This window comes from Saimiri boliviensis, chromosome 11 (genome assembly GCF_048565385.1).
Source record: "Saimiri boliviensis isolate mSaiBol1 chromosome 11, mSaiBol1.pri, whole genome shotgun sequence".
In the NCBI taxonomy this organism is placed as follows: domain Eukaryota; kingdom Metazoa; phylum Chordata; class Mammalia; order Primates; family Cebidae; genus Saimiri; species Saimiri boliviensis.
Genome location: NC_133459.1, coordinates 15,991,972 through 16,011,100, shown reverse-complemented (window position 1 = coordinate 16,011,100; position 19,129 = coordinate 15,991,972). Strand labels below are relative to the sequence as shown.

General features: G+C 55.0%; 1 protein-coding gene across 11 annotated transcripts in view; it reads right to left on the bottom strand.

Annotated features, from left to right (window-relative positions):
- ARHGEF10L (Rho guanine nucleotide exchange factor 10 like) overlaps nucleotides 1–19,129 on the bottom strand; it is a 180,720-nt gene that overhangs the window by 116,916 nt on the left and 44,675 nt on the right. For 2 of the 11 annotated variants that reach the window (XM_074380156.1, XM_074380152.1), the window contains exons 1-2: nucleotides 8,503–10,102; nucleotides 3,829–3,908 (exon numbers count right to left, since the gene is read on the bottom strand). The exons of 1 other annotated variant lie outside the window; for it this stretch is intronic. In XM_074380156.1, the coding sequence (XP_074236257.1) occupies nucleotides 3,829–3,865 (37 nt within the window). In that variant the 5' untranslated portion in view covers nucleotides 3,866–3,908; nucleotides 8,503–10,102. Of the gene's footprint in view, nucleotides 1–3,828; nucleotides 3,909–4,133; nucleotides 5,486–8,502; nucleotides 10,105–19,129 lie in introns of those variants that run through there. 8 more of the 11 variants (XM_074380159.1, XM_074380154.1, XM_074380158.1 and 5 more) reach the window with 6 other exon arrangements.

Here is a 19,129-nt window from a genome sequence, read left to right as displayed (position 1 = left end):
TTACTGTTAACATCCTCAGCATCTAGTGCAATGTCCAGCATATAGTAGGTACATGATAAGCATTTGTGAAACACACACACACACACACACACACACACACACACACATCCCTGTTGTCGCATCTATGGGTGATAGTTAAAAGTTTAAAACATAGGCTGGGCACGGTGGCTCACACCTGTAATCCCAGCACTTTCGGAGGCTAGAGCAGAAGGATGGCTTCAGCTTATAAACTTGTGGCCAGCCCTGGTAACCTGGTGAGACCTCGTCTCTACTAAAAATGAGGAAATTAGCTGGGTGTGGTGGCATATGCCTGTAGTCCCAGCTACTTGGGAGACTGAGATGGGGGGATCACTTGAACCCAGGAGTTCAAGGCTACAGTGAGCTGTGATTGTGCCACTGCACCCCAGCCTGGGTGACAAAGCGAGACTCTGTCTCAAAAAAATAAATAAAGGTAAAATGTTTTAAATAATTTTTAAATCAGCTGGGCGTGGTAGTGTGTGGCTGTAGTCTCAGCTACTCAGGAGGCTGAGGCAGGAGGATGGCTTGAACCCAGGAGTTGAAGGCTACAGTGAGCCATGATCACAACTTTGTACTCCAGCCCGGGTAACACAGCAAGATCCTGTCTCAAAAAACACTTTTTTTTAATGCTGGAATAAATGACCACAAGGTCATTACCCACTATTTTAGGGGTACCAGATACAGGCCCATCCTGACTTATACAGGGCTTTCTTAGCCTCTCAGTGCCCCAGTCCTTGCCCAAGTGAATCTGCTGGTTAGGGAGTAGGTGTGGGGGTCTCCCTTAATACGTGGATGGTGTCACTGCCATGAGTAAGGTTTTAGAGTCAGACCACCTGGGTTCAGCTAAGACTCCAGGTCGCCCAGGTACCAGCTGGATGGGTGTCAGGTTGTTTGACCCCTCCCAGTTTCCTTGTCTGTAAAATGAGGACAATAACAGCGACTACGTCCTGGGGCTGTTGGGAGGATGGACTGAATGAACATAAAGCACCTGGTGCAGGGTGCGTGCTCACCAAATGTTAACTATTCTTCCGATGACGATCGTGCCTATTATCATCACCATCACTACATCATCACTGTCATTCATTACCACCATTATCACTGTTATTATTATGATTACAGCCTTGTCATGGCCCAGTCCCTGCTGCTGGGTGAGAAGGGCAGTGTTCTCCAGCTCACAGGCCAGCCCCGGCCTCAGGCAACCCCTGTCCCCAGCCATGTCCAGGGGCTCAGGTCACTTCTACATCTCCTTTTTTGTTGTTGTTTTGAAATGAGGCTCACTCTGTCACTCAGGCTGGAGGGCAGTGGCGCCATCATGGCTCACTGCAGCCTTGACCTCCTGGGCTCAAATGATCCTCCTACCTCAGCCTCCCAGGTAGCTGAGACTACAGGTATGCATCACCACACGCAGCCTTTTTTTTTTTTTTTTTTTTTTTGCATTTTTTTGTAGAGATAGCAGTTTTACTGTGTTGTTCGAACTTGGTTTCAAACTCCTGAGCTCAAGCGACACTTCCCAAAGTGCTGAGATTACAGGCATGAGCCACTGTGCCTGGTCTACACCTCCTCCCTTTGAGAGTACAGATAGCTTCAGTTACCCATGCATCCAGTCAGCAGCTCCCAGCCTCCAGTGGGCAGGGAGGGAGAAGGAGAGGTAAGACACACTCCCAGGGGAGGCGGGGGGGATGTGGGCTCCCCTCTGGAGCTCACTTTGCGGCTGGCGGGGCAGAGCCAGCAGGAGAAAAACCTAAAACCTCAGAGACTTAAACAGTACCAAGAGAAAGGGGCTAGGACTCTCTGGGGCTTCAGGAAGGGCTTTGAGGATGAGGCTGCCCTTGCACTGAGCCTTGAAGGATGAGAAAAGGCCTGACAGGCTCCCACGAGAGCGTGGATTCCAGGCTGAGGCCGCAGCAGGGACAGAGAACAAACACCAGGTGGCCCGGGGTGCTGAAGACACCAGCAAGGATGAAGATGCTGACAGTGCGTGGGGGAATCCCCTACTCAGGAATTTGAATTTAATGGGAAGACAAAGGGAATCTCTCAGAGAATGAGAAAATGCCAAAGACCTGGCTTCACCCAGATGATACCAGCCAGGAATATTAGAAAGAACGGGAACAATAAATTTGTCAAGCATTTGCCGAACACAACAGAATTGACTTAGTCATTAAAATTTTCTGTTCTCACTCCTCATGTTCGGGTTCCGCCCTCTTGGTGGGGAGGAGAAAGGAAGCAGGTGCTCATGGCAGCAAGGGTGGGAAGGGGCAGGGCCGTGCAGGGACCTAAGTCCCAGCTGGGAATCAGGAGATGAGAGGTGCTTGTCCCCAAAGCCACCTTCTACCTCCCCTCCCCAGGCAATCAGATATTGCTCCGTACCAGAAGGAAAACTCAGGAGGCCCATCCCAGCACAACTGAGAGCTCAACAGAGCCCTGCCTAACCACCTGCACAGGTGGCACAGCCAGAGCTAGTCCCTCATGCCTCTCCTGTTCCTGGACACACCCGGTCTTTATGAGGCCAGTCCAGGAGGCAGGGGACCCTGGGAAGCCACTCATCACCACGGAGAAGACAGGTCTGCTGTGCTGCTTCCCACCCCCCGGAACAACCCCAAGGCTCAGGGAGGAGGAGATGTGTCATTTCGCTCTCCCAGGGGTGCAGGGCATGGCACACACTGTGTGTCCTGCCAACACCCATGATGATAAGCACTCCCATCCGTGAGCAATTGATTACCCCATGCCCATGCCTGACATATATTTAAACCTTGCAACAGTCTGGGAGAGGGTGTTATTGTCACCACGTTTACTGATGGTGAAACTAAGCCACAGAGATACCACGTCACTTAAGCCCACAGTCTAAGTAGCAGGGTCAGGATTCAAACTCAGATGGGGCTAGTGACACAGCCCTCACTCATTGCCATCTGCAAGTCTGCCCCTCTCATAGTGGGGCAAGAGGGCAGGAAGCTGCAGCCACGGGTGAAACAGCCTTGGGCTGAGCCTGGATTCCACCTGCAGCATCTGAGGCCCCAGTGCCAGCATTGCCAAATAAAATACAAGGCTCAGACTTGAATGTCAGATAAACAACGAATAACTTTGTTAGCATAAGTATGTATTTTTCTTTCCTTTTTTTTTTTTTTTTTTTTTTTTTTTTTGAGACAGAGTCTTGCTCTGTCACCCAGGCTGGAATACAGTGGTGTGATCTCGGCTGACTACAACCTCTATCTGCCAGGTTTAAGCATTTCTCCTGCCTCAGCCTCCTGAGTAGCTGAGATTATAGGTGCCATACCATATCTCGCTAATTTTTGTATTTTTGTAGGGATTTCACCATGTTGGCCAGGCTGGTCTCGAACTCGTGACCTCAAGTGATCTGCCTGCCTTGGCCTCCCAAAGTGCTGGGATTACAGGCATGAGACACCATGCCCTGCTATATTTTTCTTTTATTTTCTCTTTTTTCCACTAAATGTGGCAACCCTACCCCTGTTCAGTGGGCTGACCTTATGGGGCAACCCTTTCCCTCAACCTCAGTTCCTCACCCCTGATTTATAAGCTTCAGCCTGAGACCCCTGTGTGTTCACATCTCTGGGGGATCTCGGGGAGACAGGAAGAGGATTGACCCTTGCCCAGAGCCTCCTCTGTGAGCAGAAAGTTACTTCTATTTTGTAGACAAGGAACGTAAGGCAGAGGATGTGGCCCAGGCAGGGCCAGTGCCAGCAGAGCGGGCTTCCCACATGGGGCCACCTTGCTCCAGGGCAAGGCCTTCTGCCGGCCCCAACAGCCCCCCTTATAAGAAAAGTCGAGAGGAACAGGAAGCTCTGGGCACGGTACCTATGGCGGGCTGTGGAGGAGGGTTGGAGGAAGCCATCAGACAAGGTCCAGCTCAGAGCAGCACCGTCCCAGCCGCACGCCTGTGGAAAGAAGACCAGGAACCTCATCAGCCAGAGTCAGGGCTGCAGTTTCCAAAACTGAGACGAGTCACTGGCCCACAACCTGTGCTTCAACCCAGCAGCTCTCAGAGCACAGGGCAGCCCCAGAAAGGCCCCAGCCTCCACCCATCATAAATCATTAACCCACAGAAACACCAGCAGCTGTGCGGCCCACTCCCTCTTCCCAGAAACCCTGCAGCCACAGACCTTCCTGTTGCCAGTGCCAAGTGACCTGCAGGCACCTGCTGGGTGTCCCTCCTCATACCCTCTGGCTTATAGGTGAAGCTCTGGCCCCAGAGTCCCAGGTCGTGCAAAGTCCCCCACCTTCCAGGAATCGGATCACGCCTGTCATGGAGGGGACTGGGCACTTCCTCCTCCTGGCTGCCCAGGAAGCACAGGCTCCCGCAGGTCTGCCCACTCCTCCCAGTCCCTTCCTGTGGCCCGGCTGAAGGCCACTCTCACTCTGCCTCTCCCTGTCCCGCCCCACGGGTTGACCAGCAGGCAAGGGGTAACCTGGCCTTGGCACATGGGTGTGAGGAAGGCAATGGCTACAGAGGCCACTGGCACGAGGCAGGAACAGAATCCCAAATGCTCAGCGAAGGATCACTGTTCCTCCTGCCCCAAGGTGGCACTGCCCTCCCCTCTCAGTGGAAGCTCATACAACCAAGAGGCCAGCGCCTCCAGGGGGCTTCCTGGAGCCAACCCTGCCCCCCTCCCTACTGTCCCTTTCAATTCTGTGGCGGGGAGGTGGGGGGGCTGTCCTCCTAGACATTCCTGTGGAGAAGGGAACACACCCTAGAGAGAAAGCACCCAGCCACCTGGTCTAATCTGCCCAGGCCACAAACTGCTGTGTTCCTGTTTTCCTTTCCATTCCTAAAGGCTTTATTTTTATTAAACTGGCTTACTGAACAGAAGTGAAACGCAGGTTCATGACAATATTAGTAACAGTAGATATTCTTGCATTGCCAATGACATCTCAGACGTAATTGTAAGCACTTTACAAATATTAACCTCTTTTCGTCCAAATTATAAATGAGAAAATGAGACTCAGAATGGTTAAGTAACCTGCCCAAGATCACACAGCGAGGAAGAGCCAGGGTTCGAACCCAAGCCATGGGGCTCTGGAGTGTGTGTTCAGAAGCAGCCACTAGCACCTTTCAAGACTCAAACAATAAAACAGGTAGATGATGAAAAGTTAGCCTCCAGGCTGGGCAAGGTGACTCATGCCTGTAATCTCAGCATTTTGGGAGGCTGAAGTGGGCGGATCACTTGAGGTCAGGAGTTCGAGACCAGCCTGGCCAATGGTGAAACCCCATTTCTATTAAAAATGCAAAAACTAGCTGGGCATGCTGGCACACCTTTAATCCCAGCTACTCAGGAGGCTGAGGCAGGAGAATTGCTTGAACGTGGGAGGCAGAGATTGCAGTGAGCCAGGACCATGCACTCTAGCCTGGGAGACAGAGCGAGACTCCGTGTCTCGCGTGTGACTGCCTTTTAGACCCACACAGAAAACTCTCAGAACTAAACTGTTGCTTCAGCAAAGGGTTTTGGAAAGCAAACTAATATGTCTGCAAATCTCTTTGCAAATTGAAATATCAAACAGCTGCACAGCAGCACCACTGCAGCCCCCCCCCCCCGCCCCCGAGGGGGCTCATTCAAAACCCCTGAGGTCTGCTCGGCCTTTCTCTGAGGGCTCTGGTTCCCCAAGAGCTCCAGGAGGGAAGCAGCAGAAAGACCTACAGCTATTTTACAGAAGGAAAAAGGGAAGCACATTGCCCAGCCTCCTGTCCCAGTTGCTCCTTAAATACAATTCGATGATGATACAGAAAGAGGCTGCTACTTTACCCTGGGGCCAAAACCCAGGAGATCCTTCCCTCCCAGGGCAGAAAGTCCAATGTCCTCCCCCTTCTTCTCCCTCCTGGGCTGATTCTTGCCCTCCCCTCCAAGCCCAAGGCTTTCCCTAGAAAGGAAGAGAGCCACCAACATGTATGGAACCTGACACTTTATTAGCATTGTTCCATCTAATTCTCATAGCACCCCAGCTTACAGACAAGGAAACAGAGGCTCAGAGAAGCAAATATTTGCCCCAGGTCACAGAAGCAAGAGGAGCAGGTGACCACACTGGAATGCCAGCCAGAGAGCACTGACCCTAAAGCCTAATCTCAATCCTCTGATCACACTGCCTCCCTAGCCTTCGGGCTAGAATCTGGAAGGTGTCAGCTACAAGTTAATGCAGGGCTCTGAAGTGACAGGACAAGGACACAGGCCAGCAAGCTCTGCCCATACCCAAAGGCCTATGACCATCATTTTATACACACAGGCCACTAGTCTCAGAAGGATGTGGGCAAGGGAGTGGGATGGCTCACGGCAGCCCACTGCCACCACTACAGATCGTCACAGGGTTCAGCAAGAGTTCAGGCTACCCAATACCACCTGCGTTCCACTCAGCAGCTGTGAGATCTTGGTAAGTTACTCCATCCTACCTCTGGGCCTCAGTTTACTCATCTGCAAAGTAGGGATTAAAAAGTACCCACTTCAGGCTAGTCACGATGGTTCATGCCTGTAATCCCAGCACTTTGGGAGGCCAGGGCAGGCAGATCACTTGAGGTCAGGAGTTCAAAAGCAGGCTGGCCAACGTGGCAAAACCCCATCTCTATTAAAAATACAAAAAATTAGCCAGATGTGGTGGTGCACACCTGTAGTCCCAGCTTCTTGAGAAGCTGAGGCAGGAGAATCACTTGAACTTAGGAGGTGGAAGTTGCAGTAAACTAAGATGGCACCACCATCACTCCAGCCTGGGTGACACAGCAAGACTCTGTCTAAAAAATGAATGAATGAATAAATAAATAAATATAAACCATTCTCATCTTTAAAAAGATAACTAATAAAAAAGCATCATGGCATGTCAGAACCAGAAAGTAGCTCCATGATGATGGTATTGCTCTTGCTTTACAGATGTGGAAACTGAGTCCAAAGGAGGAGGGCACTGCCCACAACACTGTCATTCCCCAGGCAGTCACAGTGAAGGCCATGGTTAGAGGATAGGATTAGGTGCCAGGATGATTCAGCTTCAAATGCCAGCTCTGCCACTTGCCACAGCAGCAATTAATTCCTTTCTCACTGGGACGGTGGGAGTAAGACCAACACCTGCCTCCTGGGCGTCCCGTGCTGATGAAATGAGGACCCCGCAATGGGTGTGATGAATTCTGCTGTGCCCTGCATAGAATAAGCTCTGGGTAGACAGGGGCCTCTGTTGCCATGAGCACCCTCTCCGGGCCATGCTTGGGCGACGGGGCTACAGAAGATTGTCGTTTCTCGGTGGTCACCTTTTTAACAATGACCACCAAGCCCGAAGGGACAGGTGGACACTGAACAGTTCCCCTTCCTGTGTGGAATGGCTGAGGAGGTGGCAGAGCTCAGACAAGGGAGGACAAGGGAAGAAAAAAAGAGGCTCCCAGCTCCTGGCTTCAGAGTGTGCCCACCAGAGGCCTGGCGCAGGTTGGGCTCAGTGACGGGAACACGCAGAGCAGCCCGGCATTGGCACCTCCCACTGCCCTCAGCTGCCCAGCTCATCACAGCAGGTATCTTCCTTGCTTGGCTAATTTAGTCAAAGTGCTTATCAGTTTTCTGTCTCTCTAGGGTTCAAAGTCCACCTGCCCAGAGGCCCCACAAGGAAACCCTTCTCCTGTCTGCCCCTGTCCCATGGGGGGCCCCCCAAGACCTTCTCCCACCCCCCACCCATCAAGTGGCCCTATCCCTCTTCCACCTGAATGAGCCCTGGAGGAAGAAAACACCTGGGGGCCCTGGAAGACTGCACAATCTCGTGCCTTGAGGACAGGGAGGAAGGCCCGCCTCTCTCTTCAGCAAGGTCCAGGTGGAAGTGGGGGAAGCAGCAAGCTGATGTGCTGGGCTGAGCAGGGCAGCGACCACCCCACCCTGCCCAGAGAGAAACAAGGAATTGCTTCTGGTACAGGCACCTTTATCAAGCTCTGGCCTCGGAGACCCTCTGCAGGTCCACCTCCAGAAGCAGAAGGAAGGTGGGGAATGGGCGGAAGGACCAGGTGCTTGGGCTGGTCAGCACCGGAGTTCCTCCATGTGTCTGTGCTCTCCGAGAGGTCTCTCTGGCTTTCAGCTCTCATTAGCTATGCGCTAGGCAACCCACCTGCCACCTCCACTGCCAGAGACCACTCCACAAAAACACCTGCCACGTCACCCTGTTGCTTCCAATCCTTCCCTATCACTCTCAGAATAGAGCCTGGGTCCTAAGCAAGGCCTTCCAAGATTCGCCCCCTCCACGGACCTCCCGGGTCTCAGCAGCTCCGGGCCTGGCCTGGAACTCTGCTCCGGCTCTCACCAATGGCTTTCGGCCCCATGACAGTGCCACCCGGCCTGTTTCACATCTCCGGGCCTTCGCTTACGCTGTTTGTTCCCTCCCACGTGGAATTCTCTCTCACAACCAGCAGGCAAACACCTATTTAATCGTCAAAACCCATACCCTGTTTCTCCTCTACAAAGCTTTCTTAGACCCGTTTCACACAGTAGTTTCCAGGGGTGAAGCTTTTTAAAAAATACTTACATCCCAGGCCCACACTCGGAGATTCTGATTCTGTGGCTCAGAGGTGCCGCTGACCTCTCTGAGGGCACTGGGCTTCTTTCCATCTCGGCATGGATAGCACTGGGTCTGGCCTGGGGTACACTAGACAACAGCTGTGACCTGAACAGGGATTCTGAAAACCTTCCCCTGCTTGGGACCCACCCACCATGGAGCCAAAGGGCATAGACCAGGAACCCATGAGGCTGGGACATCCCTGGACCTGGGGAGCTGCTGGTGTGGGGCTTCAGTCCAGAGGAGGGGAAAACAGATGGCAGGTGGGGTATAAGCCCTCCCAGTGTCCTCGGCCTGTCCGAAAGCCCAGGGTCCAGGAGGAAGAGAAGGGGATGCAAACTGCACAATGGAGCTGGAACCGGAAGCGGGGTGGAGCCTCCTGACCAAGAAGAGAGCCCACAGCTCGCCCCACCTCGCAGGGCAGCCAGATGCCCACAGCTCTTCTCAGTGCAAAGGGTCACCTGGTGGAGAGTCGAGCTGACTTCTCCCAGGCAACACAGGCAGAGCTACAGCAGGAAGGGCACAGGCAGAAGAGAGGGATGAGGTGCGTGGACGAGAACTCAGGCTCAGTCCCAGGCCGGCCCAGGCGAGGCTCATCCTCCGCTCTCCGGCAGCCCCACCCCTGAGCAGGCAGCCTCTGTGCCTCCTGTGCTCACCCATCAGGTGCATGTGTCAAGAAGATGACACTGGACAATGCCGGTAAGTTTGTAATGAATGTCAGTTTCCTTCCCAGGGTTTCTGCCGGTTCCTGAGGACCAACGGCGTTTTCTCATTTTACAGACTGCTAAACCAAGTCCAAGACAAACATATTCCACCGGAGTATCAGACCTAAGATCACAAAATTCGAAATGACAATAGCTGATGCCTCCAAGCACTGTGTGTACAAGGCCCCATACGGAACATTTTAGCTTGCATCTCATTTGATTCCCATAGCAGATGAGGAAAACGAGGCTGACAGAGACTGAGGGGCATCCCAGAGGCCACACAGCTGCAGAGCTCTTGGGAGCAAGACGGCAGGACCCTCAGGCTGGTCCCAGGCCCAGAGTGGAAGGCAGAGTAGTGGGTCAGGGAGCCGCCCAGGCTCTCCTCAGCCCGGCAGGTGCCAGAACTGCAGAACCTACCAAGAGAACACACAACCCAGCTCCTCCCTCGCCCACCTTATGGACACTCAAAGAGCTTCCCGAGGTGGGGGTGACTCCAACTTCCTTTCCTCTTCATGCGGGAGGGGGAGGGGGCTCTGAGAGGGGGGCTGGCCTCGCTGGGGCAGGGGCCAACTTTGGTCAATGGCCGGAGCCTCAGACAATGGAGGCTCTGTCCTGAGCCCAGAGTTGGTGGCACCCGCCCTCCCGCACTGACCTCCTAGGGAGCCCCTGGTGAGGATCCGCAGGCAGGAAGAGTGGGGAGCACTGGTGAGGGGGCCCTGGGAGTAGGTCTCCCTGGGAAGGAGCTGGCCCTATGGCCAGGCCAAAGGGGACCCTCAGGGACTGTTGCCTGGGAAACCAGAGCCAGCCTGGAAAAGCCTCTGGACGGTGCGGGAGGGGGGCCGCCCCAGACTCAATCTCCAGCCCGCTTCCTCCTCCCACTCCTCCTCCTTCCCTCCCAGCCCCCAGACACATTAACCCCTTTGTCCCTGGCGATCCAGCCCAGCAGAAGGGGTGAAGAAGCTGAAGTGCTAGAGGAAGCCACCTGCCATCAGCTGAACTGACCCCCCTGTTCTCCAGAGAACCCCAGACCCTCGGCCCCACATCAGGGGTGTCCCTGCAATAGGGCATCATGGCTCTCACCTGGAGGCTAGACAGGGGACAGCAGCTGGCATGACACAGACTCTGTGCCATCACCTTGCCCATCCGAGCCTCAGCTTCCCCACCTAGAACAGGGTCGCCCGACTCCCAGCTGCCGAGAGTCCTTGCCGCTGGGCCCTCGCCACTCAGCATGAGAGTGTCTATGTTGCAGCAGCCTGAGAGGTGGGTCTCCTCACCTCCTTTTTAGACACAGGAAAGCTGAGGCTCAGATGAGGAAGGGACCTACCCAAAGCCCCCGGGAGGATGAGACAGGCTGGGAAAGGGAGGTCTGTGTGCGTCCCTGCAACCCAGCAGGTGTACACAGATGGAAAAAAGGCAGGAAAGAGCTGGGGCTCAGGGAGGGGCACTGCCGAGGGAGACAAGCTGGGGGCATGCACGGGGCTGTCTACTGCTACCCGGGCGTCAGGGTGGAGCCAAAGGGAGGGGCTACTCACTGCTACACCTCAGAGCTGAACGAAAGCCTCCAGGGGGCCAAACTGAGGTGTATCCTTTGGGGACTCTGTGGCCGAAGTTCACCCTCCTCACCTCCAGGGGTCAAGCTCACCTCCTCCCGCCTTCCCAGAGTAAGCCGCTCATCCTGTCCCTCCCTTCCTCTCTCAGCCGACATCTCGAGGTGCACCTGCTGCCTGCCAGGACCCAGCTTGGCACTGAGGACAAAGAAACAAAAGAGTTCCAGTTTCCTGTCCTCAGGCAGCAGCCACAGGAGGCCAGTGGGTACAGACCCCAGGGCAGGGGGCAGGCACAGTGCCCCACTTCCAGATCAGAGCCAGGGCAGGGGCCGGGGATCAGGCGTGCTCCAATCCAGGCTCTGCCACTGGCTTAGGCTTCTTAGACTCTCTTAGCCGCGTAAGTAAAAGGAGGGAGTGTGCAAGGAGGTGAGGCTCTCTCGAGTTCAGATGAGGAACGAGTGAGGTCATCAACTTGGCCCAGCAAGTTGAAGTTCCTTCCTGACGGCAGGAAGGGGCCCACACCAAGCTCTCCACTAGGCACAGATAGGGGCTAACCCAAAGCTCAACTCTCCACACCTGCAGTTTTCTATCTTGAGCTCCCCACAGGGCCCCATGGAGCAGGGGGCTGAGGACGGCATCCCAGTCTCCCAGCATGGACCCAGTACAAGGCAGTCTCCTCTGCTGGAGCCCTGGTGGTCTCTCGCAGGCCTCACGCTCCCACATCGGGTGGATTGAACCTCACAAGCAAAGAATAGGTAGCTCAGCACAGAATGGGAGGCAGGGACTGAAGCCGGAGCACGGGCACTCTCCAGAGATGTCTTGTGAAGGGGAGCAGAGAAACAGGGTGGTGGTTGGAGTGGGGTGGGGTCAGATGAGCAATTACCTTCAGGGAGAGGGTTTCACACAGCTGGAGCTCAGAATTGATGCCTGCCACCGGTGGCCCCTACCCTTCTGAATGGGATTACCTGTAGGGTCCCCTGCCCATCCCGTCACTGCTCCACAGGTCTGCAGATGGGCAACTGGAGAAGCCCCCCAAACTGGCCTGGGAGCCAATGCCAGAATGGGATGAGATGGGGTAAGGAGAGGCCGGGCGTGGTGGCTCAAGCCTGTAATCCCAGCACTTTGGGAGGCCAAGGCGGGTGGATCACGAGGTCGAGAGATCGAGACCATTTTGGTCAACTTGGTGAAACCCCGTCTCTACTAAAATTACAAAAAAAAAAAATTAGCTGGGCATGGTGGCGCGTGCCTGTAATCCCAGCTACTCAGGAGGCTGAGGCAGAAGAATTGCCTGAACCCAGGAGGCAGAGGTTGCGGTGAGCCGAGATCGCACCGTTACACTCCAGCCTGGGTAACAAGAGCGAGACTCCGTCTCAAAAAAAAAAAAAAGGAGGGCAGGGAGGAGTGCTTTGCATGGTACGGAGATGGCTTTGTAGGGTAGAAGCTGAGGCCACCAAGAGACACAGTCCCTCCCTACTGGATCACTCCCAAAAAACAGAAATGCATGGCCAGGCACAGTGGTTGATGCCTGCAATCCCAGCACTTTGGGAGGCCCAGATGGGTGGATCACTTGAGCTCAGGAGTCCAAGACCAGCCTGGCCAATGTGGTGAAACCCTAACTCTACTAAAAATACAAATATTAGCCTGGCATGGTAGTGCACACCTGTAATCCCTGCTACTCAGGAGGCTGAGGCAGGAGAATCACTTGAACCCAGGAGGCGGAGGTTGCAGTGAGCCAAAATAGCACCACTGCATTCCAGCCTGGGCTACAGAACAAGACTCCACCTCAAAAGATAATAATAAATAAATAAATATGCTGTGTTACTGCTCATCTGACCCCACACCCCCTCCACCCACCACCGCGTTTATCTGCTCCCTTAACAAGACTTCTCCGAGGAGTCCCCATGCTCCATCCCCAGTCCCTGTCTCCCATTCTGCACTGAGCTACTTATCCCCAAACAAGTGTGTGTCCACTGCTTTGCCAGCCAGTTCACAGGGTCACCTGCAGGCCCCCACGACCCCCGTTCTGACAGATGTGTCTGGGTCACCATTCTGCCTGACCTGCCAGCTGCTGCCTTCTTTCACCTCTCGCTTCAGCTCCGGTCCCTCTGCTCCTCCTCCCTCCGGCTCCCCTCCCTCCGCTCCTCCTCCCTTCGGCTCCCCTCCCTCCACTCCTCCTCCCTCTGGGTCCCCTCCCTCCGCTCCTCCGCTCCTCCTCCCTCCGCTCCTCCTCCCTTCAGCTCCCCTCCCTCCACTCCTCCTCCCTTCAGCTCCCCTCCCTCCACTCCTCCTCCCTCCGCTCCTCCTCCCTCCGCTCCTCCTCCCTCCGCTCCTCCTCCCTCCGGGTCCCCTCCCTCCGCTCCTCCTCCCTCCGCTCCTCCTCCCTCCGCTCCTCCTCCCTCCGGGTCCCCTCCCTCCGCTCCTCCTCCCTCCGCTCCTCCTCCCTCCGGGTCCCCTCCCTCCGCTCCTCCTCCCTCCGCTCCTCCTCCCTCCGCTCCTCCTCCCTCTGCTCCTCTTTCCTGCACTCCTCCCTCCTCCCTCCAGGTTGGCAGCTCTCAGGTTCAGGCTCCACCTCAGCTCTTCCCTGGGCAACCTGGGCCATCTGGCTCACTTCGTGGGTCCTGCCTAAGCCATGGCCATAGTGATGCCTCCCGCCCGCCCTGCCCTTGAACTCCAGGCTCCGCCCCTCTGCTTGCACTGTCTTCATGCAGTGATCAGTCAGGCATTACAGCCTTAATGTTCCCATAGCCAACTCCTGATCACTACACGCCAGGAACAAAGAACCCCGCTCCTCAAAGTCTTCCCATCCTGCTTGCTGGCTCCATCCCACCAGCTGCTAAGGCCAAAACCTTGGAGTCATCCTTGGCACCTCTGTCTCATACCCAGGGCCCACGCATCAGCCAACCTGCTGGCACTACCTTCAACATACGCCCAGAATCCGAGCGCATCTCACCCCCTCTCCAGATACTACTGTGGCCCAAACCACCATCATCTCACACCCAGGCTATCCCAAATGCCTCCTGACCAGACCCTCTGCCCTCGCCTCTACCCCTGCCCTGACATTTTGTTCTCAACACAGCAGCCAAGTTCAGAGCCCTGGAATGCTTTCTTATGCCCCAAGCATGCTTCTGCCTCAGGGCCTTTGCATTGCTGTTCCCTCTGCCTAAAATGCTGTTCCCCAGATACCCACACACTGGTGCCCTCACCTTCAGAGGATGTATCTGCCTTCTCCAGAAAGCCCGCACACATCCCCTGTCCCAGCGTCCCCATCCTCACGGGATTTAACACCTCCAGCAACTACAAATTTTAGTTATTTGTTTCCGTCAGTTTCCTCCTATGTGAATGTGGACTCCATGAAGGCAGGACCGTGACCACTGTTCACCAGTTCACCACTCTCACCTGCACCCCTGGCACAGGCCTGGCACATAGGCGACCTGAGGCATAGTCGCCGCCAAAGGAATGCAGGAATCCCTAGTCCCAAGTCGGGCCCCTGGAGAGGAGGCAGCCACAGCTGGGCCCCTCCCTTCTGAAACCAGCCTGCACCCACAACAGCTGCTCCCCAGCAAGCTTCACAAACAGATTCATGGCCAGGTTGCAAAGGGGCAGTTCCCCAAAACCAGAGTGGAAAGAGGTCTGGGGCTGATGCCAGGGAGCGCTCAGAGGGGGAGGGGCGGGACAGGGCAGGAGAAGGACTTGGACTATTTTTTAAAACTTGCTCGCAAAAAGACTACATTCTTCCTCTGGTGAGTCAGAAGCATGTGGCCAGGCAAAGGGGACAGGACTCGTGAGCCTCCGCGGCTGCCACTGGCATCTACTGCTAGCAGGCACATACCCCAGCCTTTCCTGCAGGGCAGGTGTGAGACCCTGGCATCTATTCAGCTTCCCAGGGAAGGAGCAAGGCTGGGCACCGGTGTCCCAGGCTGGCAGCCCACTGACAGCAAACCAGGCCTCCCTTTCAAAGTCCGCAGGGTCTCATGTGGCTCCAAGCTCTTTCTTTAGGCCCAAGCTCTGCCTGGCAGGGAGGGGGCCATTCACTCTGTCCCACAAGGGAGCTCTGGGCAGGAAAGAAATAGCCTTTGCAAAACTCAGAGCTAAAAACAGCTCAACCCACCCAACCAGGGCAGGGCAAGTGGGACAGCAGCATCTGAAGTCTCCTGAAATGCTAGCCCAGCATGAAGCCCCAGGACACCTGGGGGCCCTCAGCCACACGCCTCCCCCCTATAGCTCTGGCTGAATTCAGAGCAGCCAGCACTTATAATTCAAACCACACCCCTCAGTGATGTCTGTCCTCTCCAGAGAAGGGCGTGAGTGTGGCTCCGGCTGTTCCTGGACATGTCTGGAGGAGACAGCTCTGAGCACTGCTCCAGGCCACCCCTAATCCTCCCACCAGCTCCTCCAGGGGGCAGCGCCCCCCAGGAATGGGGAGGACCCAGCCCCATTTTACAGAGGAGGAAACTGAGGCTAAGAGAGGTAGAAAATGTGTCCAAAGGCAAGAATCTGATCAAAAGAGGATCCATGATAAGACCCAAGGTCTTTCAGCTATGGCTGGAAAGATTCATCAGGATCAGTCCAATGGGTCCACCCCACTCCCTTGCAATTAACTTCACGATCTGAGAAGACGCTGCTTGGGGCTGTGGGAAGGGGACAGGGGAGGCTGGGCTGAAGGTGTTGGGGGAGGAAGAGCAGGGAGAGGTAGCGTCAACCATGAACAACCATTTCCCCTGAGTCCTGCTGTCCTGGGTTGAAGTCAGGTCCAGGACCATGATTACCCCCAGCGAACAGTTCCCAAACACCGGTCCTCTTTCCCTATCAGCTTTAAGAAGAGCCAAACTGCTGCTGACCAATCCTGCCCTGTGACTTACGAGGAACCAGACAACCTGGATGCGGCCCCCCAGCCTGGCCCTAAACTCCCCCAAGGAGGAGAATTCCTTCTGCCTTGGCATTGAAGCCGCCCTGGGTGCAGTGAGCTTCAAGCCCCTCTGCCCACATCCTGCAGGCAGAGACACTGCTGCTTGCCCAGTGAAGAACAGGACCACGCTAGTCCAGGTCATTTCTGCTCTGAAGCAATCTCTGGTCCTGCCAGGGTGCCCTCCAGGCTCCCTTTTCACCACCATCATGCTCTGGGTCTGGATTTTTAGGAGAGTGAGCTCTTTGCTCAGTTCCAGCTGAGGCCAGCTGTGATACAGACACCATCCACTGCTCCGATTCCTGGTTGCCTCTTCCACACGATGACAGCTGTAAGAATCACCAAGGCACAGGACTGTTCTAAGGACTGAATGAGATAATAATTCACAGAAAGTATTTCACCGAGAGCCTGGAACACAGTAAGTGCTCAATAAATGTCTGTTGAATGAATAAATGACCACCGCCTCCTAAGTGAACAGCAGCATTGGCCTACAAGAAGGGGTAGTGTCCCAGGCTAGAGCTGAAGGGTCCTGGAGCTCCCCATTGCTGCCCTCCAGGAAGGCACTACCTACCTGGAAAGTGAAAGCAAGGCCTAGGGGGCAGCCCCCCCCAGTAGCATCTGACCATGCAGTCCCACCCTCACTGGAGAAGGGGAGGTCACTGAAGTGGGCTAGGAAGCCATCAGCTTGGCCCAACACTGAGCAACCAAAAGCCTGCATGACGCCCTTCCTCCTTCAAAGTCAAGATTCCAGGAAAGAAGGTCAAGGTCAGGAAGGGGGTGGATCCAAAAGAGAGACAGCGAGGCCAGAGTTGCCTTAGTTGGTGCGAAATGCAGCAATGACCAAGCTCTGTGCACGGTGCCAAAGAGACATTCCAATTCCCTGCAACCGCACAGTCAGCACAGGGCCAGCTTGGAGCCGTCTGCAGATATAGCCCCTTCAAGCAGAGCACTCCGGCTGGAGAATCAGCCCCAGGAACTCAGGTTCCACTTCCTGGCTGAATCTCAAAAGAGATTCTGCTAGGCCGGTCACAGTGGCTCACGCCTGTAATCCCAGCACTTTGGGAGGTCAAGGCAGTTGGCTCACTTGAGGTCAGGAGTTTGACACCAGTCTGATCAACAGGGTGAAACCCGCCTCTACTAAAAATACAAAAAAGTAGGTGGGCGTGGTGGCCCATGACTGTAATTCCAGCAACTCGAGGCTGAGGCAGGAACTCTATGTGGTCAGGAACCTGGAGGCGGAGATTGCAGTGAGCTGAGATGGTGCCACTGCACTGCAGCCTGAGTGACAGAGCAAGACTCCATCTCAAAAATAAAAAAATATTCTGCTCAATTCAGGAGCAGCAAACCCCTCCAGGCAGCAAACCTTTAATGACCCACTAGCATATCCCCGGTGCCACCTGACACAGGAGCATCCCAAGTAACCAGCAGAAAGAGGCCCGTGGCCTGGAAAGGTGGGATCAAGGGCTCGCTTCTTGCAGGCTGCCAGCAAGCATAACAGGTGCCCGAAAATGCGAGCTGGAGGGGCAGATGCACGGATGGCCACCTGGACACTGCCTAACAACATTGAGCCTTTGCCAGGTCTACCCAAGGTCATCCTGTGGCCCGATTCTTTGTCAGAGGACGGGGACACCATCTGCTTCTAGATCAGGGTGCAAAGCAGGAAGAGAGTGATGGCGGTCACATCACCCACATGTGCTGTCTGTGTCAAAGCCCAGGTCTCCAGACCCTGCTCCCTCACTCGGGGGACTTTTAAGTTCAACAGCATTCAAGGGGGTGACAGAAAAGCTAGTCTTCAGCCCTCAGGGTCTCTCTGCCATCCAACAACCCCCTTGCTCATTCAGCAAATCTTTTTTTTTTTTTCTTTTTTTTTGTTTTGAGACAGGCTGAAGTGCAATAGCGCGATCTCGGCTCACTGCAACCTCCACCTCCTGGGTTCAAACGATTGTCCTGCCTCAGCCTCCTGAGTAGCTATGATTACAGGCGCCTCCCACCAAACCTGGCTAATTTTTGTATTTTTAGTAGAGATGGGGTTTCACCATATTGGTCAGACTGGTCTCCAACTCCTGACCTCATGATCTGCCCACCTCAGCCTCCCAAAATGCTGGGACTGCAGGCGTGAGCCACCGCGCCCAGCAAATCTTTGCTGCGCACTCCTGTGCCCCAGGAAGCACTGGAGGTTCGGGGATTTGCTGATGAGCACTTGGTCCCCTGGTCATAGGTGCCGTGAGGTGAGGGAGAATACAGGGCTGAACTGAGATTCAAGAGGACAGTCAGACCTCTGGACTCAACTCTTCTGGGTCTGATGCTGGCCCTGAGTACTCCACGTGGCCATGTGATGACCAGCCCAACATTGCATCCACACAGAACAGGGGGCATGAAGACCCGGCAGTGATCCAGTTTGTTCTGCTAGGACCCTGCTTCTCTGTGGCCTAGGGAAGGTGCATGGCTGCTCTGACCTCCAAGGGCCCCTCCACATCCCAGAATATGTCTGCATTTTATTCCAAACCGGATGACAGATGCTCCCAAGGTACATGGGATGTTGAGGAAGGAGACAGTATTGATTTTCCCATCCAATCTTGATTTAGAGTGACAACTTTACTGATCTATGGGAGGCCATGGTTCTCAACTGGGGGCTATTGGGTCCCCCAAGGGACATGTGGCAATGGCCTGAGGGAGACACTTTGGTTGCCACACTAGGTAGCGGGGAGGGAAGACTACTGGCATCTGGTGGGTGGAGGCCAGGAAAGCTGCTAAACATCCTAAGGGCACAGGACAGCCCCAACGCAAAGAACGATCTGGCCCAAATGTCCATGGAGCCAAGGTTGGGAATCCCGGACCAGAGGGCATTGGTGAAGACCTCCGGGGATCTATAGCAGACGTTGGCCTGTTAATACAGGGGTGAGTCACCATTACTAGTCATAGGAATACAGAGACCAAAGCCACTGCCAGTGGTTTCCATGGCAGATAAACACCAGGCTACAAGTGTCTAAAGAAACTACATTCTGCTACAGAACCTGTTTTGCAGAGACCACGACCTACTTGTCTCTGCGCCTGCACCACCTGGCCCAGCACCCAGAATATAGGAGGTGGGGCGAGGGGGGCAGCCCGAAAGGGAGAGGAAGAGGTACTGCTGCCTCTTGAAGGTGGAGGCGCATCTTATGCCTCTCCACGTCCTCAGCACCCAGCCCTGGTCCTGGCACCCGAGTTAGTAAATAACCAGACTGCGAGCTCTCCGCAGCCAGGAGCTATGCCCTCCTGCCCTCCTTCCCTGTGTCCCCAGGCAGAGCCTAGCACAGGGCTCTGCCCTCTGCGCATATTCATCAAGTATCCCCTGCTATGATGAGAACACAGCGCTGGGGTCCAGAAGGTGAAGAACTGAAGAGGACTGACTGACAATAGCAGCTGGGCTCCCCTTGGGAGGCCTGGGGACTGTAGGAACTCCT